The sequence below is a fragment of the Thunnus thynnus genome, chromosome 12 (assembly GCF_963924715.1).
Source record: "Thunnus thynnus chromosome 12, fThuThy2.1, whole genome shotgun sequence".
Taxonomy (NCBI): Eukaryota; Metazoa; Chordata; class Actinopteri; order Scombriformes; family Scombridae; genus Thunnus; species Thunnus thynnus.
In genome coordinates, this window is record NC_089528.1 from 19,011,252 (window position 1) to 19,035,549 (window position 24,298).

The 24,298-nt window shown below is 38.2% G+C and overlaps 4 protein-coding genes across 51 annotated transcripts in view; 2 read left to right on the top strand and 2 right to left on the bottom strand.

Moving 5' to 3' along the window:
• The window catches only part of obscnb (obscurin, cytoskeletal calmodulin and titin-interacting RhoGEF b), a 67,725-nt gene extending 65,003 nt beyond the window's left edge, over nt 1-2,722 (top strand). For all 44 annotated transcript variants that reach the window (XM_067606095.1, XM_067606099.1, XM_067606106.1 and 41 more), the window contains one exon: nt 174-2,722. In XM_067606095.1, the coding sequence (XP_067462196.1) occupies nt 174-1,296 (1,123 nt within the window). In that variant the 3' untranslated portion in view covers nt 1,297-2,722. The remainder of the gene's footprint in view (nt 1-173) is intronic.
• guk1a (guanylate kinase 1a) lies at nt 2,434-11,916 on the bottom strand. 2 transcript variants are annotated; one of them, XM_067606143.1, is made up of 8 exons: nt 11,757-11,912; nt 10,839-10,978; nt 6,836-6,949; nt 5,949-5,990; nt 5,593-5,828; nt 5,347-5,431; nt 5,171-5,256; nt 2,434-4,290 (listed from the first exon to the last, which is right to left on the bottom strand). In XM_067606143.1, the coding sequence occupies exons 2-8, from the start codon at nt 10,870-10,872 to the stop codon at nt 4,252-4,254; spliced, it is 636 nt and encodes a 211-aa protein (XP_067462244.1). In that variant the 5' UTR covers nt 10,873-10,978; nt 11,757-11,912; the 3' UTR covers nt 2,434-4,251. The 2 variants fall into 2 exon arrangements, with proteins under 2 accessions (XP_067462244.1, XP_067462245.1); XM_067606144.1 differs by lacking the exon at nt 10,839-10,978 and having other exon boundaries at nt 11,757-11,916.
• c12h1orf35 (chromosome 12 C1orf35 homolog) lies at nt 10,991-16,443 on the top strand. 2 transcript variants are annotated; one of them, XM_067606141.1, is made up of 8 exons: nt 10,991-11,610; nt 13,363-13,513; nt 13,599-13,644; nt 13,750-13,832; nt 14,428-14,551; nt 14,738-14,817; nt 14,953-15,075; nt 15,773-16,443. In XM_067606141.1, the coding sequence occupies exons 1-8, from the start codon at nt 11,514-11,516 to the stop codon at nt 16,026-16,028; spliced, it is 960 nt and encodes a 319-aa protein (XP_067462242.1). In that variant the 5' UTR covers nt 10,991-11,513; the 3' UTR covers nt 16,029-16,443. The 2 variants fall into 2 exon arrangements, with proteins under 2 accessions (XP_067462242.1, XP_067462243.1); XM_067606142.1 differs by having other exon boundaries at nt 10,994-11,610; nt 14,428-14,500.
• A 1,607-nt stretch (nt 16,444-18,050) lies between these two features.
• On the bottom strand, nt 18,051-21,829 carry arf1 (ADP-ribosylation factor 1). Of its 3 annotated transcripts, none has more exons than XM_067606145.1 (5): nt 21,718-21,829; nt 20,268-20,461; nt 20,023-20,133; nt 19,791-19,915; nt 18,051-19,654 (listed from the first exon to the last, which is right to left on the bottom strand). In XM_067606145.1, exons 2-5 carry the CDS (start codon nt 20,410-20,412, stop codon nt 19,496-19,498), a joined length of 540 nt encoding a protein of 179 aa, XP_067462246.1. In that variant the 5' UTR covers nt 20,413-20,461; nt 21,718-21,829; the 3' UTR covers nt 18,051-19,495. The 3 variants fall into 3 exon arrangements, with proteins under 3 accessions (XP_067462246.1, XP_067462247.1, XP_067462248.1); XM_067606146.1 differs by having other exon boundaries at nt 21,733-21,828; XM_067606147.1 differs by lacking the exon at nt 21,718-21,829 and adding an exon at nt 21,513-21,684.
• Between the last annotated feature and the right edge of the window lie 2,469 nt (nt 21,830-24,298).

Sequence of the window (24,298 nt, forward strand, 5' to 3'; positions counted from 1 at the left end):
CATGTTACATGTACTGTCCTTCCTTTCCAGTTTTTAGGGAGTCAGCTTTTCAAATTTAGTTACATAGTTTGGTGCCAGTTGTATGGTAATTGAAGCCCCTCTGCTTCCATCATGAGTGTGAAAACCGCATGCAGATCAGTATTTTCTATAGAAAGTTTTTGTCTTAATTCCAGTGAGGAGACTATAACCACTGTGGTGAAGAACCCACGTATGAGGAGGCACAGGTCCCCTGGTTTGACTGTTACTGGAGCCCACCGCTTGGAGACTTCCACCCCAGAGCCCCCCACAGCCAGGCTGAGGAGGATGCCCACTCCAAGAAAGACCACTATCCCAACCCTTTATGTTACTGAGCCTGAGGGTGCTGAGGCCAGGGTCACGGAAAGCAAGCCCAAGTGGGTTGAGGTAGAGGAGGTCATTGAGTACAAGGTCAATAAATCTCCCAGGCCGCCCAGGAGGAGAGGCATCTCACCGGCAGGGTCTGATCGTGCAGCCACTCCCTCCAGACCCAAAAGGTCTCCACCAGAAAACCCAAATGCCAACAATTCCAACAACAAGCTGGTGGAGCAGGCACAGGCCCAGCTGCAAGGAGACGTCAGCAGCCAGCCGCTCTCCTGGGAAGACGAGGAGGGTAGTGCTCCCTCTGGTTCTGCCGCTGAAATCATTGGAGAGCCACATGAGCTCTCATCTGTCCTTACCACAGCTGAAGAGAACGACGAGGACCTGGATGACCAACAGACCGTCATCTTTGAACCCGATGACGAAGATAATGATCTTGACCTTTACAGAAAGCAGGAACCAAAGATCCTGACACATGGAGACCGTGTTTTGACCCTCGAGGACTTGGAGGATTACGTCCCAGAAAAAGGAGAGACCTACGGCTCCTCCAGCACCCACGACCACCCGGCTGAAAAGCCGTGTGAGATCTCCGTGCTGCAGAGGGAGATCGGTGGGTCCACGGTGGGACAGCCAGTGCTCCTCAACGTGGGGCGGCCTGTCATGGTCCCGAGACAGAGGAGCGGCTTCTTCAGTCGCTTCAGGGATCAGCTCTCCAGCAGCCTCTTCTCATCTGCTGCCCCCCAAGCCAGTGGCACCCGGTCTAGAACGGAGAGGAATGTCCCCATTCAAGTGAGCCACGCAAAGCTGGAAGTGAAGCCTTCATACTGCTCAGAGGTGCAGAGAGTTGAGGGTGGGCAGCAGAGCTTTAAAACCAAAGTGTCAACTCAGACCTACGGATACACATCAGTGGGAAACCCAGTCACTCTTCAAATTAGTGATAATCTTTATCAGAACCAGTAGCTTTAAAATAACTGGGGTACAAGAAAGTATAATTTGGTACCACAAATCCTCTTAGTCTTAAATGGGGACAATACTTTTCTACTTACATGATGAATAAGACATATCCTAACCTGAAGTATATTTACTGCATTTGACAAACCATTCCATTTTGAAGCTATCCATCAGAAAATAGGCTCATCAGGTCTTTTTCTTGTCAAATGGTTAGAGTCAGATGGTCTCTTTAGACGTTCAGGCGTTTCTATAGAGAAAACTCTAAAGAAGAGAGAAAATCTAAGTATAAATTGTGTCACTGTAAGCAGGTTTCAGTCCCACACGGTTCTGTTACAACATCTATAAAACAGTAAGTGTATGTGTTATATAATACATAGTGGACAGAAGCCAAGAAACCAAGGCTTGACATTTGACTGATGGACTTTTGAAGGCTCTAACATTACATGTTTTGTTTCAGTTACACATAGTTTCACAAAATCATGAATCCAGGCAGTATATTTAGTGATGCTTTATACATAAACAAATAGCTATATATTTAGATATACAGTATATATTTTTGGTTTTTACTTTTGTACCTTTCAAGAAATGTTGCCTTTTTCACTTTTGCAGTGACCAATTCCTGGAGCAGCAAAAGTTGGAGTTAATGAATATTAATGAGGTCAAGTCTACACCTTTCTATTTCCGTATTGCTATAAGTTAATTTAAATATGCAATACTCATGTCAACCTGATAGCAGACCTTTGATGACTGTTGTGGTTCATGGGCTGTTGTTGAAGTTTTATCAAAGATGGGCTGTCAAATATGCTCAGGGCACTGAGTATGTTTGACAAAATAAGTCCTCAACACCTTTGTGAATGATTTCAAAGGTGAGCAACGTATACAAACATGACATTTCTACAAGCAAATCATTTAAATGGGCTGACATAACAGATCTCAACCGACTGTTGAATTTACGTAATTTATTAGTGTGAAACAGATGTTTCTACCGTCAGTTGTGAATTTAATGCTGTACTCAGTTTGTAGACATATCTGTGTCTGTTAATGCGGTGCAATGACCTGTGAACTAACAGGATATCACAGGGATATTTCAGTGTAAGTGATATATAGTTAGATGAGTGACTGCATGTATTTGCTTTTTCAGAGCAATTGTGTTCATCCAAAGTAATCCAGTCTTTCATGTCGTATTTAATTATGATGAAATGTTTGTGCAAAGTACCGACTTTACTACCTTCACTATGCAATTTAAGTGTCTAGAATAATTGCCTCCTTAATTATGTGTGTGTGTTGATTTTTTAGTCAGTTACAAGGATCATGTTATGTATTTCAGTATTACAGCACTAACAGATTGTAATTGCTTGTACATGTGTAGTTTTTGAGAGACATGTTTGTCTTCCAAAAGTGTTAAATCTGAATTAAATAAAAGTACGGCAAATTCTCAGCGACTTCCACAATTCTTATTTCTAACACAAACACAAACAGTTCTTCTTGGAGTATTGTAACATTTATTTAAGTTTCAACAAGCAACATAAGTCTTAATGCTGGATGTCTACTGGATTTAAGAAATACATAATGACATTTTTCCACAACAAGCACATTACTATAAGAGCTGGTTAAGTGTTAAATGGCAAACAAGAGGACTGCATGCATCTCAGTGAGTATGATGTTACATTTGCACTATTATGTTATAACAGAAACACAAAATTATGTGTACAAAGGAATGGGTGTCACAAGGGTATTTGGGTATTTTTAATATTCACGAAATTGATATTATAAGGAAAAAGCAAATTATAGATAATCTGAATTGAGAAGGTGGAAGGATCATAAATGTTTTACAGTAAAAAGGAGATTTATTGTGTGCTTGATTCTAAGCAATATATCTTCAAAGTTAAAAAGCTCTCCTTTTGTTAGGAATCCAAACAGTCCACTGAATGCCATTTTACTGTAGAAATGAGGCTGCAAAATAATACTATTACACAATATAAAAGTTTTAAAAATTTACAACTGTAAAATAAACAGTTAAATTGTTCTGTCAGAACCCCACAAAAAATAAAGGACATTACATGTACTATCGTTTTTTTTTGTTCCATGTGACATTACCTATATTACATGGGATTAAATCCTACCATAGCCCACAACAGTATTTATTGTTTTACAGCAAACAAATCTTAAGTGGAGTCTGTAAAAAGAAAAAACATTAACCAGCACTGGAATAGTTTTATTGTTTTAACAGTACAGTTGACTTGCATGTATGTACCCCCTGAAGTAAACCGCCCCCATGTCTCAGAGATCAGTCTCAATGCTAAAATTACACGTGTTGCTCTCTTGAATTAAACATGTGCAGGAGCTTGAACGCTGACATAAAACTCTCACTGTATCTGTCATCTGAATATTTCAGACTAACTCTGAAACTCAATTTCTCCATCAACACAGTATATAACTGATTACACACAAAAAAACCTTCAAGTGTTAAGAGTAGCATAACTCACTGCTTACAAACCTAGGAATCCCGAGATGTGCTTATTCATACCCTTGACAGACCAGTTTACCCTTATGTTGGAATGAGTTATGTTACTCTCCTTTTGTGTTAGTCCAAGGTGATGACAGGACAAGGCTACAAGCAGTATATCCGTGTTCAGTTAACCCTGTCCAACATCCTGCTTACCATGCCAGTCACATATCAAGTACGCATTATTGGAGTATCTTTTTTTTCCCATACAAATGAAATAAAAATCTGGAAAGCGCTCCTTTTCAATAAAAAAAATGTTCCACATTACAGTATGTTATCATTTAGTAAGAACTACTTCTAAACACCATGTAAAAGCTACGCGTCTATGTATCCGCTGAGGGATGTTGTCTGAGCTTCACAGACCACCATTTGAGGGAATGTTCAGGACTGGAATGGAGGTCTGCGGTTTTGTGAGGAGTGGCTGGACGGGACTAAAAAGGTGTTGCGATGCTCGTCCCCTACGAAGACATGTTGACTTTCTTGACTTTAGTAATTTCCTAGAGAAGGGAAAACATATTTTATGATGGTCCAAATACATGTAGGTACAGTAATGTTGGTCAGGAAATACAGACAAATCCATAACTATTAACTAGGTAATTTCAAATAAGACTTATAGACTAACTTAAGCTGAATGACAATGCAGGACAATGACACATTCAATTTCCTTCCTTCATCTCTTAAGATTGTTCTGTCTCAGTTGATTTAAAGACATCATGTTTATATGTGACATGCGAAAATGTGTTACCGGAGCACAAGTAAAGAAAAGTCGTGAAGTCAACAAACTTAACGTCAGTTAAACAGCAATATCTAAAGTTCGTTAACATTAGTCACCATGACTTAGGTAAGTAAGGCTGTGAGCGCAAAACCCCTGACTGTATTGAACTGAGTGAGGGTGTATTATATTTCTCATGAACTGACAGTTCGCTAAGCACTGCCACCCTTAATTACTGTTGCTACGCCTGTCTTGTACAGCACATGTGAAGTTTCTCAAAATCTAATGTTAGCTCCATGAGCTGTTTGAAAATTCTGTGTACCCAGATCCCCCTTCACCACTTGATAAGGAAGTGAACTGTTATGTATTGCAGTGTAGAGCTAGTTAGCCCTAGTGTTATATGTATAAATATAAATTTGGTTGCTTACATACTTGGACATGCAAAACAGATTTATGTTTTATTGGTTGTATTTTCACACAATGTGTTTCAGTTTTAATGTTACAAGAGAAAAGGCTTTGAGGATGAGGAATAACTGATGTCTTTGGCAAATGTAAAGTTAACATTTAGTTAGTAACTCGGATAAGAGTTTATCTGGTAACATTCCTGTTTAATGTGTATTGACTATATCTAATGTAGTGATCTGTGTTCGGCAATGGCAACTTACCTCAAGAAGAGCATCTTTTAACTTCCCATAAGCATCATCCAAATGATCATTGATGATTACGACATCAAATACACCAGGTTCTTTACCTAGAAGGAGATAAAATTATGCTCAGTCAGGTTTTGAAAATGTATGTGGTTTTGAACTTTAATCTTTGTGAACAAAAGATAAGCACTTACTAAACTCCATATCCACTTTAGCCGCTTGTAAACGCTTCTGGAGGCTCTCCTCTGACTCAGTCTTCCTGTCTCTTAAACGCTTTTCCTGAAACAATACAAAGCAGAAAACGGGCTTCAACCTATGGAAGACATAACAGAAACATCCAAAGAGCATCTAAAAACGTATATGACCAGATCATTGGATACAAATCAAATTCAAGGTCACAGACAGTTTATCGATTCAATGAAATTTCCTTCTGTTCTCACCAGGACTGCCATGGATGGTGGCTGGATGGAGATGTAGATAGGACTGAGGTCTGTCCTTTTGATGTTCTTCACACCCTGCATGTCAATGTCAAGTATACAGATGAGGTTCTTGGCCTGGACGTCTTGCACGGCAGCTTTACTCGTCCCGTACATGTTCCCTGAAAACTCTGCGTTCTCAATGAAATCGCCTTTGTCGATCCCTGCCTGCATCACTTCCCTTGTAACATAATGGTAATCTGAAACCCCCCAAAAAAGGAGAAACAGAGAGCACACATAACGTAAGATACACAACTATTGACTTGAAATTAAAAAGTATGATTCACTGTTGGTGACCAGAGAGGAGGAATATGCTGTACCTTTGCCGTTCTCTTCTCCAGGTCGAGGGTTTCTTGTTGTATCTGAGGAATAATAAGCATTTTTGTCATATACTGTGCTCGATTTGAATGTAGAGCTGAAACGGTTGGTCAGTTTATGCATTAGTTGATCAACAGAAAATGAATCTGCAAAAATTTTGATAACTGATTCATTTTTCAAAGGGGACATATCATGATTTTTGTGATTTTTATACTGTTATAATGTCAGATGTCTATGTTAAACATGGTCAAAGTTTCTCCCACGCCACCGGAAGTATGTGGAGGGGCAGCTGCAAGGATCTGGCAAATCAAAACAGAGTGGGCTCCTCCAGAGGGGGGCCTTAAAGAGACGGGAGTTAAAACGGCCTGTTTCAGACAGAGGCTGAACTGAGGGGCTGCATTAAGGGCCAGTTTTTTAAACTGTAAATCATACAAAGATGTCCTAGTAGAGCCTCAGAATACAAATACAGACCTGGAAATGTGCATATGTCCCCTTTAAGTAATTTTTTGAAACAAAAATGCAAAAAAATATCTTGTTCCAGCTTCTCAAATGTGAATATTTCTGTTTTATATCATTGTTATATCATTGAACATCTTAAGGTTTTGGGACTGTTAAGACTAACAAAAACAAAAAAAAACCTATCAAAAAAAAGTTATGAAAATGTTCATTTAGGCTCTGGGAGAATGACAGGCTTTTTATTTCATGACATCTCATAGACCAAACAATGATGAAAATAATGAGAATAATCATTTGTTGCAGCCCTATTTGAATTTTTAAAAATGCATTACATCTCCTACAAAACACTGATGACCTGCAGGTTTAAATATGCTGAACAACAATATGCCTCGATTGGTAATATGTCATTAGGGCCACAGGCTGGTACACTTACGGGAGACGCTGAAGCCAAACACACTGTCATATTCCTTCATGAGTTTCTTCAGCAGAGTGCTCTTCCCTGCCCCCGATGGGCCGCTAAACACCACGGGCCTGGGTCCAGCCATAGCTGAAAGAGAGGAGCACAGCAGAGGAGAGTTCAGGAAAGGAAACAAGTGGGTGAGGCTGCAATCTTACGAGGTGAGTCATCACGAGACCAAAATCAGCCTGTGCACCAACATACGGCTTTAAAAAGACGACGACATCACAACATTGCAGTGGGTTGACACGTTCAGACAAACCTCGCTCTGGTAGGATACGCACAATAAAAATGATAAGCTGGCAGTTGTAAAAGGAAACACAACTGATGAGACCAAAACATGTCTCACAAGTGCAGAGGCAATCAACTGGTTAGCAAGCCGTGAGGTTACCATGGTGAGGTCGAGGGACAATTATTCACTAATTGGAGAGCCTTACTCTCAAATTAGCGGTAGCAGGAAAGAACAGAGCAGCTAAGTATTATTAGAATAAAAGGAAAAGCTGCTTTTATTACAGACAACAGGCTTATATCAATATAAACTACAGCTTAAAACAATTACTGAAAGCCTGTGAGTATTTCCAAAATAGCTCAATTTCCCTCATAATCTTACCTTTTCTATCCTGTGATACAGTCTATGCAACTTCTCTTTCACCACCAATAGTTTTTAAAATGAAAGTAAAAGTTTTGTCCGCTGCGTTCTTTATTATCTTTCCTCAGTACACACAGAGCTCTAACAGACTTGGAATTCAAGTGAATAAAGAGGGTGTGACTGTGTCCAAGAGCAGAAGGCAGGCACGAGAGACAGACAAGGAGGGCAGGACCATGTTTACACACCAGTAGATTTTGTTGTCCAAGATTAATGTGTTGAATAGATTATACATAATGAATCGAAGAGTCTGAGTTGACATGAACATAAATGCAGAAAACAATGCAGTCAGTGTAACAGGAAGTCAGCTGGTTTTCAGTCTTCCAAGCACATAGCAGCAACCAGAAACCAGCTACAGATTGACTGTTAAACAATTAAAAAGGGACTACAACGTGAGGCAAATATTAACCATCAAGGTTACTTGTTAAAAACTTCAGCCTATTACTTACATCAAGGTCAGGTATCAGACAGGTTGGGAATTAGTCCAAAAATGAGTTAATCCGAGACATTCTGACATGCTGCAAATTACAAAAAAATAAATAAATAGAAACTAAATTTTAAAATAAAAACAAAAGTAAATTGCACTGGACTTCAGCAAGCCTGGAGAGTAAAATCACAGCATCATGAGCCTTCGCGTCTCCAAGCAAACCAGATGCATCACGGTTCTGTTGGCAGGTGCAAATGACAAGAGTAATTCTCCATTGCCTCTTGAATGCTTCTCGTAAACAGCTACATGGCTAATTAAAGGTGCAGGAGTTCCTTTTTTCAGAGGTCAGTGAAGAGGCCTCAACATGTTTAAGAGTCCTGTTCTAGTGTGTTTATCACCTCCAACCCTGAACTGCTTCGTTAGTTTGTTATCCAGGATTGTATTTTGGCAATGTGCACTGGCTCCCTGTTATCATTTAGAACCAACTAGAGCTGCATCTAACAGTTATTTTCGTCTTTTCTTAATTTTTCCGCTATCTTTTCAATTAATTGTTTAGTCTATAAAGCATCTAAACATAGTAAAAAAAATGTCCTAGAGCACAAGAGGATGTATTCCAGTTGTCCAAAAACCCAGAGATATATAATTTATAATGATATAAAACAAAGAAAAGCAGTAAATTTTCACATTCGGTACAACCAGAGAATTTTTTTGCAAACTTGCTTAATAAATGACTTGAAATTGTTGCAGATTAATTTTGTTGATTTGCTATTTCAGCTCTATAAATAAAAAACTTAAACTTGAATAAAGCTTATACTAGAATAGTTCAAACATTTATAAGCAAAAAGCCTCATCAGCTTGCTTGTTGATGGATACAGTATCTCCTAAATAATGATAATTAGTGCTGCAACACTTGATTCGGTCATTAAAAATCTGACTTCCAGAATGAATTACTACCGTTTATAAAGTAATAACACTAGATATTATGATTTTATGAATGTAAAGATTTATTATCTTTTTCTCTAAATATAATTTTCACATAATTTTATCATTATTGTGGTTCTTCTCTTGCAGGTGAGTTTAGATATTTAATTTTAATGCATTACTTTGAACAATGGACGGGCATTTTTCATCGTTTCTGACATTTTACAGACTACAAAAGAAACTGAAAAAATAATAAAACGCCTGCAGCTTCCTACAGCCCAGCACCCACACAAGAATCAACCTCTCGTACTTAGAGCTGCATGACAGGAAATGAGAGACGTGAGTTTGGGCTGACGCTAATTGAAAGCTGCACTGTGCTTGACTGTAACCATGTGCACTGAACACCATGTGACTGATACTTGACCAAAGCGAATCATGTGAAATCTATTAGGTCTCAGTCGTCTAGTAGGTGTTCAGTATTACAGCTGAAACAGTGAGTCAATTAATTGAGTAATTAATTGACAGAAAATAAGTCAGCAGATATTTTAGTAATAATCAAGTTACTTTTCGAGTAAAAAATGCTGACAATGTAATGATTGCAGACTCTCAAATGTGATGATTAGCTGCTTGTCTTTGCCTTTTATGACAGAATACTGAATATCTTTGGCCTTTGGACTGTTGGTTGGCAAAACAAGCATTGAATATGTCACCTCTGGCTCTGGGGAGTAATGATCATAATTTTTTTTACCATTTCCTGCCATGTAATGGACAAACTGATAAATCAAGAAGATAATTGAAAGATTACTTCTAATTAGATTACATCTTTGTTGCAGCCCTAGAAAGTACAACATACAATGTTACGTTAAAACAGTTGTGTTGTTAGTTCACTTTTTCCTGACGTAGAGGTGATCTGGTGATGATGAGGGCACATGTTCAACCAGTTTTCATCCTCATCCAGTCTAATGCTGTGAGCTCTTCGTTCTAACTCACTAATTCTAACACTTATTTGATCAATACAAGACTTAGCATACATAAAAATGCCAAAATAGCACACTCCGTTTATTATATTTATTGTTATAGAGAGTGTGTAACAAGTGTCTGAGACTTGTGCCAGAATGATTTAACAGATAAAAACAACAAGCTCAGGCATTACAAACTGCACTTTGACTCAATGTTAGGAGCAATTAAAGGCAATAGCATCACTATCATGGAAATGCTGAGTTAACATGTAGAGGATGGTAAAGACATTTCCTAAGTGAAATGTTGGTGATTATTACTGTGCAGTAATGCTGATTGGCATGCTGGCTATTGTAAAAAAAAAAAAATCAAGAGTCAGCAAGAGCTGCAACGATTAGTTGATCAACAGAAAATTAATCAGCAACTATTGTGATCATTGATTAATCGTTTACAGTCTTTTTTTTTTCTTTAAAAAATATGCCATAATTTTCTGGTTCCAGTTTATTAAATGTGAATAACGATGGTTCCTTTAGTACTTCATGATAATTAAAATATCTCTGGGTTGTGGACCATTGGTCAGGACAGAAAAAGACATTTTCAGTTGCATCTTGGTAACTTGCATCATTTTATAGACCAAACAACTAACCGATTAATCAAGAAAATAATCGACTGATTAATCCTTAATAAATAAAAAAAAATCACCTTTAGTTGCAGCCCTATCAAGAGTGTACTGTATACACTGGATGAAAACAGTAGATGTCTTGGGCATTGTTTGTAATAACTCAAAGTAAAACTTTCATCTACAACGACTTATGCAGGATTTGGCGTATCGGTCGTCTTGGAAGCATTTCAACTGTCAGGCAGTCACACTAGTAACACTACAAAGTCAGACAAGGAATGCAATACAAAAATCATCTTTCCCTGCAGCAGAGACAATCTGACTTCTGCAGGAATTGAATGGCAGCTTCAGAGAGCAACAGACACATCAAACACATCGACAGAGACGAGACAAATATCCTCCTTCATACCTGAAAATAGCCTGGAAAAATATCTCATGTACATCGGGAGCTACTTCAGTCCGAGGTTTAGGGACCGTCTCCGAAGGATCGTCTCCCTCCTCGGCTCCGTCTCTTCTGCTGCGCCAGCCATTAGGGCTATTTTGTACTGCCTACGTCATCACGGCGGGTCAGAAACATCAACACGTTAACGTTCACGAGCGTCAAGAATGCGCGCGACAAAACACAGAAACGTTGAGTTTTTAATAACATTAGCTTTTTGATTCACTATAAAGAGGATTTACTTTGCAAACGAAAGTATTTGAAATATATTAGTGTAATAAGCCTGTAGCTACAGCTTCTACTTTAACGAGAACACAGATCTACGCACGGACAGCCTCTTTTTTCCATTTAAACTTTGTATTTTTTCACCGCAGAGTAACGTTAGCTATGTAGCATAGCATAGCTTCCGTCGAATGCTAGCTAGCTCTCTCGATATTTAAGAAATAACCACCAGACTTCAGTTGCGGCGATCAAAGCAAACATCACCACGAGGAAACACGTTGCTCCGAGGTCAACTTACCGGAAAACTCCCCGGATGAGTGGACGACGAAGGCCCTGATCAATCGCGCTGCTCGTGTGCTAAACGTGGCTAAAGTTAGCTGACGTGAAAACTGATTTCTTAGGAAAAAGTCTAACGAACGAAACATGTTTGGTTCCTCGAGATCTGGAGGGGTCCGAGGAGGTCAGGACCAGTTCAACTGGGACGACGTGAAAGTCGATAAACACAGGGAAAATTATCTCGGTAAGTTCATAAGACTGGCAGCTATCAGCCAGGGGCATTGCTGTCGGCTATGAAGCTAACAGCTGTCTGTTAACTTGCATCCAACAGAGAAAATAATTCAAAATCACACCACGGCTTTATTTCTCCACATGCTGTAACATCATTACCTTTTGTTGTAACGTCCCTCATCACACAGTATCTCGGTGTATTCGGTGTTAGTCCTGTTTTCCGCTCTGCAAACTGCAGCTTTCATTACTGACTCAGAACAGACACACTCCTCTGTCTCAGCCCTCACACCGCTGCCAACATGTCAGCATGCCAGACGAGAGCTACGTAAAAGGCCACCCCAGCTGTGACAAAAAAGGTGGAAACGTAATAAATCACTTCTTCTCAAGATTTAATTAATTAATTTGGGCATACGAACTCTAGTAAAGACATTATTTAGATGCAGTTTAAATCTTATTGTTGAAACACATTCAGTCAGCAGCAGAAGCTTTTTTAAAAGTTTAGTGAGATCATCAGGTTGACTCCAAAATGTGCGTTTTCCAAAGTGAAAAATTGCCTCTTAATTCATTAAAGTGTTACATAAATTTTAAGTATTAGGTATTTGATTTTTGACTTAATTCCTACCAGGGTCTATTGTTTTCTCATTACTCTATCTGTTGTTTGTACATATGATATAGCTATAGTCTCAAATCAATACAAATCTGAATCTAAAATGTAAATATATACCCAAAACCTACATTTTTCTGTTTTAGTGAGTTTCAACAGTTGAGTCAACATCTACAAAGACAGACAAACTTAAATCCATTAAGACTTGAACTTAGAGACTGCACTGATTGGATTTTTGTTCACAATAGATTAGGGCTGCAACTAATGATTATTTTCATTATTGATTAATCTGTTGATTATTGTCTTGATTAATTGTTTGGTCCATAAAATGTCAGGAAATGGTGAAAAATGTTGATCACTATTTTTCAAAGCCCAAGGTGACGCCCTCAATTGTCTAATTTTGTCCTTACCAACAGTCCCTAACCCAAAGATATTCAGTTTACTGTCATAGAAGACTAAAGAAACCAGAAAATATTCACATTTGAGAAGTTGAAATCAGAGAATTTGGAAATTTTCTTTGAAAACAATGACTCAAAACGATTGGTAATTAATCTAATAGTCGGCAATTAATCAACTACTTGTTTCAGCTCTACAATGGATGCTATCATAGCATCCTACAGTTTGCGTCTCTCTTCCCTGTGTGTACAGCAGGGTTTGTCTTAGAATGACATGATTATTAAAGCTCTGTCTTCTGCTTCTGATTCACAAAGTTAAAATGAACTGCACAATATTTTGGAAATAATAGAAAATACCTTTTTCCTTTTAAAATTCATATCATTAGGGAGTGGGTGGTACAGAGAAAAATCTGTTACAGTATATGTAATGTTATATTGTGATACACTGTGGATCATGATATTGCAAATCTTATGGAGAATGATAAAATAAATAAAATGTCTTTATTTCATTGGTGCAAAAATGATATGAATATCTAATATTGCCACAAAGTAGCCTTGTTTATTGCTTTGCAACATTACTTTAATTGTTCAATGCAACCAGAGAGTAAAAAGATTGATACTGAGGTGTGGAAAAATTGTCAGTTGATAGGTTTATATCATGTTACAGTACAGATAATCACATCCCCCAACCCTACATATCATCATATTACATCTTCTTCCATCACAATCTTCCATCTTTCTTAACCACCCTCCGTGTTGTTTCCAGGGAACTCTTTGATGGCACCAGTAGGACGATGGCAAAAAGGCAAAGATCTGACATGGTACGCAAAAGACAAAAAAGGCGGTGCACCCTTGACCAAAGAGGAGGAACTTGCTGCCGTCAAGGCTGCAGAACATGAGGCATTGATGGCTGCTCTGTACGTATAATTTCCCCCCAAAAAATAAATAATTGACAAATGCAAGTAAAGGCCTATTGATTCACATTTTTCTTTCTCAATCTAGAGGGCACAAGAATATAAAGAGGCAACCAACTGGCCTGACAAAAGAGGTATTTCACTTTGTTCAGTTCAGTCACAAGCTTGTAAACATTTTTTTAAGATTTTTGCTTAATAAAAAAGGTTAAATGGTTTGAATTTCCCCGTTGTCATATCAGGACCTGGCTGATGTTTGTAGGAGGGAAGAAGCTGATGGCGAGGAGAGAAATGTGGACCGTATCTCAGGCTTGGGAAGCTCCAGGTGATTTTTTTTGTCCTCTTAATATGAAAACATGGTTTTTAGAGGATTGATGACTTTAGGATTTGGCCTAATATACAAATTGACAGAATAAGATGAATCAACAAGTTAAAAAAGGACAGTATATGTAGCAAAGGAAAAAGTGCAACCAAACCATGTAGAAATAAACAGCCATGGATTCAATATACATATTTTTACACATGGAAATATGCAGAAAACATGAATTATTATTCAGATCCATTATACCAAAAGGATTTCAAATGTTTGTGAACAATTTTGTTCATATTTTGAAGACGCTCTTCATATATAAATGTACCATTTCAAAAATTTAAATGTTCACCACTTTTGCGGGTTTCAGTTCCTGTTTTTAATCTGTGTAAGAATATCTTGATTTAGAGCAAACAACGCAGTAGCTCAAGCAAAAACCACAACATCCCCCTCTGCCCTTCAGAGGTCTCTGTTATGTTATGCTCTGTTTTACCTCTATTAGAAGTTTAAAATGTTCCTCTTGACATTCAAGTGGTGGTGAGAGAGCTGCTTATCTCAGTGCAGTATGACTGTTAGATGTTTGTTTTCAAGTGTGTGTTTCTATTTACAGTGTCGGGTCACGGAAAATGGTGCTCTCCCAAAAGGAAAAGGAGGCTGCTAAAATGGGCTTACCAGTTTTTACAGTAAGTTTTTCTTTCCCTCCGCTGCCTTTTGAAAGGTCACTGCTGGTTCAGGTTTGTAAGATTCAGACTCTGTTAAATGCAGAAGTTAATAATGTAATTACCAAGCTGTTTAATGGATGGAAATGAGGTGTAGGTCTCAATATATCAGACAGGCTTTATGAACATGTTTTTGAGGGTAGTGAAGGGACAGTTTACAGAGTTTATTTCAAAGGTTATTTCATGGGTTCTTCTTTACAGCACCATAAGACAGAGGGTCATCCAAAAACCTCATCAACAAAGACAACTGAGAGTGTAGAAAAGGAGGAGATGGAACAACGGTGAGTACGTATTATATTAGTAACCATCTATATGATGACATAGTTTTGGTGGGGGAAAAAATGAGGCCTTGTACCCAATTTGTTATTTTTACTTTAACAGTAAATAACTTCAATCCTTGTTTTTAACTCCTGCAGGCACGAGAGCAAAAAGAAGAAGAAAGAAAAGAAGAGCAAAAAGGAGAAAAAGAAGAAGGAAAAGAAGAAGAAAAGGCAAAGGAGAGACTCATCTTCCTCTGAATCAGATGACAACAGAAAGAGGTTTGCTCATTTCTCCATTAGCTGTCATCGGAGGGTGGACAAAATAACATTACAATATCACTACAAACTATGGTTTTAAAAAAAACATTACCACATATATGGATCAGCCCTTCTATGACACAATTTGAATCAAATTTAATCATAACAGACATTACAAAGGTTGCATTGTTTATAAGATTATTGTACTGAGTCATATACATTTGTTTATGTTAATGTGTCCAACTCGCACTATACTATAGCGCACAAGTTAGCAAACCTGCAGCTTTGCTATGATACAAAAGCTTTCGTCTGTCAGCACTAGAGGGCACTGAGGTACTGTCCTATAGACAGCAACTAGGAGCTTCATCTTTTACATTTTGGGAGCATGTAACCCAAAACCTTAGATATATCCTGTAAATCAGGTGTGTAGAAGAGAGGTCTACATACCATACTGAGCAATGTTATTAAGGTGCTTCAGTAATTTGTGACAGAGAGGAATCGTAATGTAAACATAGTGGTAGCGTACAGAATTCATGAGGAAAAAATTGTTAAATTTGCTGAACTTTTGTGAAGTTATATTTATTTACAGCTGCCATTTGGAGTTTTCTGTGGATGTCACTATAAATAAGCTCATCAGGCAGCTACTTCCTCCCGGGCCTCACAACAGCTCACCCGATCCCCGCCAGTCATTGATTGTTTGTTTCCTTTTACTCTTCAGGCACAGAAAGGACCACCATCATCATAATCCATCATACCATAGTCAGAGTGGAGCCAGACCCCATGACAGCCATTCAAGGGGGGGAGCAAAGGCAGAGCGACAGCCCTCCTACCCCCATCATCGACAGCAGCGGCACGACACAGACTCCTCCGATGGGGGGTCTCCTGTCCCCCGTAACCCTGCCAGCCACAAGACGGCCCCTGGTGGTGCCACACAAAGCCACAGGCGGCGCCACGACACAGACTCGGACGACTAATGTCCTCCCCACCCCCTCATTCAAAGACGCATTATGCGGACAGAGCGCTCTACAGCAGCTTGACTGGCCCTGAAGACCTCATTTACCCTGGACAGCCAAATGAGCTGTGGATGGTTACAGGTCGATGTGTCTAAATAACAGGCTTTGACCACACGTTTGAACTTTTTCACCCAATGAGTTGTTTTTTTTGTGTAATTTTTGATTATGTTTGACAACAAGTTAGTTTTCAACACATTCTGTGATTAAACCACCAAATATCACATTTTATGTATTGTGATAGGTTGTCAATTTTAGTTTTTATTTCATTAATGCAATATAAAATATTTTTGCAAAGCAAACACAACGATCTTTTATTCCTACGTCTGGTTTTGTTGGCTGTTGCTACTCAGGAAATCTGACACTGTTTACGACAGTTTGAGAAAAAGAAATTACACCGATTTAATTATCACTCTTTATAAACTTGTCTTTTTTTATAGTATTATATGTCCGGCAACTTTTGAAGGTTGCAGAAAGCTGTGTTACCACTAACTGGTGCAATAATGTTTGTAACAAGGAACATCAGTGCTACAGGAAGATATTCATTTAAATATAGGACATTACAGAGTACATTTGAATAATCAAGCGTTTCTTTTAGTGTTGGTGAAAATCCTTCAAGATGCTCCTTGATGCCTTTTCGTCCTTGCACATCTCCTCTATCCTACTGTGCCTCTTGCACTACTCAGCAGCTCTGGTCCTTTTCTTTTTCTCAATCACGCCAGCGCTCCTTAATCCCTCACCGTTCTAGGTTTGGCTCCCTGACTGGTGCGATACCATTGGAATGCTCTCCACTGGTCATAATAGAGTGTAGTGTTTGCGTTTGCCTTGAATTGGTCTGAAAGGGGGTATTCTGCTGGCTGGCACCTGGGGGGTGCACTAAAAAGAGCAAGGCATTCATAAAGAAGAGTGCAAAAAACCAGGCGGGTCCTTTTATATGGCCGAGTACCGTTAGACCGCCACACACAAACCAAGCTGATGGAGCAGCAGGAGAGAAGGCCAGACAAAGCCACCCTATGAGGGACCCAAGACTCAAACTCCCTCCCCTTCTAGCACCACCATACTCTCCTGCCATGTTTTATAGGCTTGGCTGCATTAACCATAGCAGCCTAATCAACCTGCAAGAATGCTGTCCTAGATTGCCACCCCTACACAATGTGAAACAGGGTGTGCTATCCACATTACTGCTTTAACCCAAACATTGGGTGGTTTCTTACACCTTGGGGCATCACATTTCTTCTTGGGTCAAGGGGTGACAGCCCAAACAGGTTGCTATGACACCAGTTTTTGGGTCCATTATTTTAGTATAAAATTGACCCTCTGTATATTACTATTGTCTATCAGGCCTGAAACTGATATTTTGAATATCAACAAACCTGTAAATTATTCGCTTTGATTAATCATTCAGTCAATAAAATGACAGAAAATTGCAAAAATTGACGTTTTTGTCTGAAATCCCAAATACTTATTTTATAAAATTGGTAAAACAAAAAATGAGAACCTGAAAATATGACTATTTGGGATTTTTGCTACATGAATGACTTAAAAAAATTTTTTCCTGTAGACTGATCGTTTCAGCACTACTGTCTATTGTAAAGGTAATAGATAAGGTTTAGCCGATCAACAGAACATTCATCAGTGGCCAACTATTCTGATAATCGCTTTGAGGTTAGGTTTTTTTTTTTTTTAAAGAAAAATGCCAGAATTCTCTGGATCCAGCTTCTTAAAGGTGAAGTAATTAAAAGTTTCTGTTTGTTTTAGTCCTTAATGATAGTTATCTGAGTAAGCTGAGTCGTTGGGACTGTTGATCAGGACAAAATCTTGGGCTTTGGGAAAAAGTGATCGACATTTTGTGGACCAAACAACTAATTAAGAAAATAATCAACAGAATAATCGATAAAGAAAAAATTGTTAGTTTATAGCTCGATAAATTTTCAAGAGAAATGGACAAAGGACCGCTAAGTAGGGAGACAAGCTACATTAGGCACCTTATCGTTAAGTAATTTTATTGCATAGAGTGAAACAGAATGAAAATCAGTTGCAGAAACATTTTTATCCAGTCGCTTTAATTACAGTGCTTTATCCTCACAAAACAAAAGCTTTACATAAAAACAAACTTGAGATTAACATAGTTTTTTTTTTTTTCAAACATTTAGGCAGTTATAAATCAAAAAGTGAAATGCACCCCCCCAAGACGTATTCAGAACATTAAAGTAACACCCACAACCTTTTAGAAAAGAAGCTGGAAAATAATAAAGAGGCAACATGTGTCTTGGATAAGAAGGCATATGTATGGCTTCCTGTTTATGCCAAGGACAATGTGCTGCAAAGGAAGATATAAGAGCACGAAGCTGAACATGTAGCTGAAACTGATTTCGTATTGCCATCGAACGCCATTTTCCACATTGAGATAACTCTGAATTAAAAAGGCATGTCTTGCTAGGGCCTTTAGTTAGGACACAAGGGACATTGTAGTGTGCAACTCCTTTTTGTTACTATTGCCTGACACAGTACATACAACAAGTTACAGTACAGGGCTGTTGAAATAAGCAATCGGAGTAATAGTTCTTGTGCAGCCTAATGATGTAAACAGCCAGTCCATTTATGCATGCCCTTAAAGACCAACAGATCACATCATGCAGTTTTGCTAACAAGTACATCGGTAGAACATGATCAACCTGAGACTTATAGGAATACAAAAACCCATTGCTGACTCAAAAAACTGCCCTTCAAACAACCATAAAGCAGGTAGATGTGAGCTCATTACAGCATTTCTTAAAATTCAAGCAGACATACTGTATAACAAAGGCTGGTAAGTGTTCACAGGAGTTCTCGACTTGGACAGAGAAATGTCAGTACAGAGTACAAATAGACAATGCCAGTGTTTACTAAATGGAAATTTTGGGGTGGGGGGGGGGGTTTGTACTCGCAGTCACGATTTAATAAACCATAGTAGATGCGAGTAGTGCATCATTATTTAATTCATTTTTGTAAATCAATACACCCTCATGGATTACTCCCTACAGTACGTGTGACCAGATGAGTCGTCAGATTGCAATGAGGTCCTGGGGTCAACATCTGCTGGTACATTTTTATTCCATGCCTCCCTTTTCTTATTCAACACACACATGGCTGCCCAACAGCCAGAAAGTGAAACAACCACGGTAGAAAAAGTAAAATAAGCTGCCCCATTACCAAATATATTTACAATTACATAAAATAAAACAAAACAAAAAAAAAAAAAAAAATGACAGCTTTACAAGAATAGATCATCCCCACCACTGGCCTGTATGTTTGTGGTAATAACAGCTGACATGAGGGCAACTTCCAGTACTTTTTTTTGAACAGGGTAGCTCAGTTTTGCAACACCTTAAGAGTAGAGAGCAAGGACAGAGGTTGGGTGGAGTAAATTAGTTGTGGCTAGCACATAATTATTAATGGTTTTTGAGCTGATTAGACAACCAATCCAGTCCTTCATAGAGACCATCCCCGGTGGTGGCACAGGTTGCCTGGATGTACCAGTGCCTGTCACGTAGGGAGTGGAGGTTCATCTTGTCTGTGAGTTCTGCTGCGTTCATAGCATTTGGCAAGTCCTACAAACATGAAAGAGTGAGAAAGTATTAGGGACCTATACTCTGTGACTACAACAGGCCTACTGGTAGGAACAAGAAAAACTTGTAGGGAACTGGTTTTGATACATCTGCTTTTGTCAAAGAAGTATTAACTCACTTGTTTGTTGGCAAACACTAATAGCACAGCATTACGCAGCTCATCCTCTGCCAACATCCTCATGAGCTCTTCGCGGGCCTCGGTGCATCGCTCTCTATCGTTGCTGTCCACAACAAAGATGAGACCTGGGAAGCAGATGGAGAACTAATGAGTGTGTACAATGCTGTAAATAAAGTGAATATTTTAAAAAGGCCATAGCAAAGTTATTGATCTAAAGAGGAACAAAACATACCCTGTGTGTTCTGGAAGTAATGACGCCACAGCGGCCTAATTTTGTCCTGACCACCGACATCCCATACTGTGAAACTGATGTTCTTGTACTCTACTGTCTCTACGTTAAAACCTGAGGGGGAAAGAAAACAAAAAAAAAGTCACATTTAAAAACTCAAACTTAATGTCCTTATGAAACAGAAATAAGAGACCATGTGATGTAAAACACATAGTAGTCATTTAATAGATCCCCGGTCTCTGACCTACCTATTGTGGGAATGGTGGTCACTATCTCTCCAAGTTTGAGCTTGTACAAAATAGTTGTCTTGCCAGCAGCATCTAGACCCACCATGAGGATCCTCATCTCCTTCTTCCCGAACATTTTAAAGAGCCCTGCAAACATATTCCCCATGGCGGCTGGTGATGGGAACCTACTTTGGTGTAAAAATTAAAAAAAAAACCTGAGGAGAAACAACAGAGCAATTGTTGAAAACAAGTGCAATGAAGGAAGCATGTGGCTAGTAAACATGATTTGGGGTTAAAGTATCATTTGACTATAGCTGAAATGGCTGATTGACAGACACTTAACTATGTTGATAATTGATTAATTGTTTGATTATTGAAGCAAAAATGCTAAACATGACCTAATTCCAGCTTCTCAATTGTTAGGATTTGCAGCTTATCTTTGCCTTATGTGATAGTAAACTGAATATCTTTGGGTTTAGGCCTTGCACTAATAAACTATTTGAAGACGTCACATTGGGCTTGACAGGAAACTGTCATGGTCACTTTTAATCATTTCCTGGAAGTTTTTGGACCAAATAATTAGATAGATACATTGACAATGCATACAATTTTTGACGAAGCTCTTATCACAACTACACTTAACGTCTGAGTTTTTGAGAGCTGAAATACGACCATAAATGAATAAATTTGCATACTAGCTAAGTGGATCGTCCCTTAAGTCTTTGACATCTGTGGAAACATTGGATTTAAACGTCGTTTTCGCTACGAGGAAACGATATAAAATACCTCTGAGGACACACAACCCGGCGGAAAAGCAGTGAAAATATACACTTTGACTTGTCCTTTCTGTAAGGAAGGCTGAGTGACTGATGCAATTAGAGGTTAACGTGTCCTGAGATCACAAATGGGGTTAATGTCAATTGACTTAGCCGCACGACTGTATAACACTAAGCAGGATGTTGCTCTTTTAAGCGGTTTAACTCAAGCTAGATGTTAAGACTCAAACTATTTCGTAGCTGAAGATACACAGTAGCTAATTTGCGTTTAGTTAGTTAGTTTGTCGCGGTGCGATGGTTAAAACCACGTAAACAAACAGCGAATGTTAGCTTGCTGAATAGCAATGCTAATGACGTTACTCGTCCGGCTAATTCTGATTTTTGACAATCTATTATTAAGAAATTTTCCGGTATCCTAAGAGCCTTGTTGCGCCTTTAATGCTAGTTTAACGCAAAGGTGTGGATAAGGGTTAGAAAAATGAGGAAATACCTGGAGAAAGTCAGATAAATCGATTGAGATACGTCAGCTAATCGACAAAGTTAGCTGTTAGCAGCGGGGTCACTGTCGCTGTTTCTCTCTCGTCGTCCTCACTATTGTAACCGCGGTCACAAACACGACTTTGCTAACAAACGCTCAGCTTTTTGTACTATTACATTTAAGCGATTACGATATTAAACTGCCTCATAATAAGTACCTCTTACACACGTACAGAGTTGATGTGTTTCCTTCCCTCGTCAAGGCGTTTCCTTCCTCAGGAAAATGGCGATAATTTGACACGTCAGAGGTTCCGTTCGGCAAAACTTCCGTGATCATCAGACTGGGAGGTGCTGCCCCCCGCGGCCCAGAGGACAATTACACCAACAGCTTATCCAAGTTTTCTCAATTACTTAATCACATTTCCTGAAAAACTTGCAGTTCTAAAAAGAAAAATTACTAGGTTATGAATCAGAATCAGAATATCATCTTACTCTTAATCATATTAAATCTTATCGCTATTTTCTTTATGTTGTGTTTTCAATGTTATTAATACTGTAGCACTTTGAGTTTCACTATGAATGAAAATGGCAGCACAAATTAAATGTATTATTATTATCTGTTGTTAATATTGGAATCTGTTTATTAGCCATGTATGCAAGCACACAAAGAATTTGTCTTGGGCGTTTGCTCCCAAAAACGCAACATAGAACAATAAAAATATAACAAGAGTAAGGTAATAATAATGATGGAATAAACAAAGTAGTATTAAAATTAAATGAAAAAAGTAAAATTTAAAATCTGTTTACAGAATGAAATAATTATAGTTTTGAAATGGGATATTGGGAATGGGAAATTGTCCTTTTGTATTTCTTTCTCATTAAGGCTTACACTCATTATTCAGTAAAACCTCTGTCATACAATTGCAAGTTTGACAAAAAGTCTGTAAAGTGTGTAAAAGTTGTAAAGTGTGTGAAAAATTTTAAAAACTAGAAAAATTCAGCTGTCACTAAAATACGTGATAGAAAATGTCTCAGTGCAACAAAATCATATCATTTAGAGACTAGTGTAGAAATGTTCCTGTCTGGCCTCAGCGTTTTGTCTATTTCATATCTGATACTATTCCTTCCAATACTCACAAATCTATGGCAAGGTGCAAATATTCTCTAAGTCACATCCTTTCAGGAAGCATGTGGGATCTTCCCTCCCTCTCTTTCTTCCTCTATGTCAACCTCTCTCTCTCTGACCAAACCACCACATTTACAGAGGTGAGGTGCACTTTCACATTTTCCCACTGCATGCGTGGGCTGGTGTCCCTCTCTGATGTCTAACTGCAGAGAGGACTTGCAATCATTTGTGCAAACATTTTAAGATGAGCATGGTACTAATTGAACTGTATGACAGATTGACCTATTATCAGTTCAGTTTTAGATTACAGAAAATGGATGAAACATGTTTGAAGGATTATGACAGTTGGCTCCAATATTTTGCATGTGAGGATTTACACAGTGAGCAAACTGACAAACACGTCTGAGATTAATACAGTTCATAATAAAAGCAGTTTAATCCATTTTGATCATGAGATCAATGAGGATTTAAACATGTAAATTCTGCATGACAGCAACAAGAGCATGACCTATGCTATGGATTAGAGAATTTGACATAGCATTTTGACAATATGATTTTCATGTGACAATTGTATCGACACTACTGGGAAAATCTGTAATACCAGTAAACTGTAATAGTATTGTTTAATTCTTCTAAATATCACAAGCCACAGTACATATTGCCATAACAATAAACAGCAATATATAATTTAAGTCACCCCAATATGTTTACTGACATACCTAAGCATGCCAGCTGGAAATAGTTCTAGTTTGACGTCATGTGGTGATAGATATTGTGATAAACTTCCGTACCAGAGTAAAATTTTCCACACAACCCTGTGAGACATTTGGAAAAATACAACTCATTTTTTGTCAGTGACCGTCTTTTAATTCCCATGATACATGATTACATGTGTAGCTGTAATTGAAGTGAACTTGATGGCCAGTTGTTATACTTTAAAAGGCCAAAAAAAAAAAGTCAAAATTGGAATTTGTCTTGATCATTATGCCAAAAGCAAAGATTCTTGCTCTTTATCTTCTTCCTCTTCTTCGAGCAAGACATTGAGCTCTGAGCCAGCTAGGCTTAGGGCAGTCTGGGGTCTACCAGAGGTCTTAGGAGTTGTTTTAAAGGATCTTGAAATGTGCATATTTTAAAACTTCCTGGTAGGCTGTTAGGTAATACAAAAATACTAATGAATTTATTGACTGTAAATGATTACAATGCTCACATACTTAACTCCATCTTGTTGGTATCATCTCACCCACTTTTCATATTTTTGTAATTCTTCTAGAAGTGATATTTTATGTTGTTTTTTTTTTTAAATATTCATTGAATGGACTAATGCCATATATGATTAGCATCAAGCTAATCTGCAATACATTGAAATTTTAAATGACAATAAATGTAATGAGACAAACTACATATCAAACTACATTAAAAAATCCTCTGAATTGAGGTTTGTGTACAATTAAATGCTTTACAAGCATCTATGGTCTCATCTATTTAGCATGTCCTTGACATGAAACAGCATAGTAACTCCTCATATAGTGTGAATTGATTAATTATATTCTTAGTATTAATTGTTAAGACTCTGGATGATAGGAAGTCTTTTACAACAGCTGCCAAAGGGACTTTTAGGTGATGACTGTTACTGTACAGTCATTTTAAACCTATTGAGGCATTTGTTGTCCAAC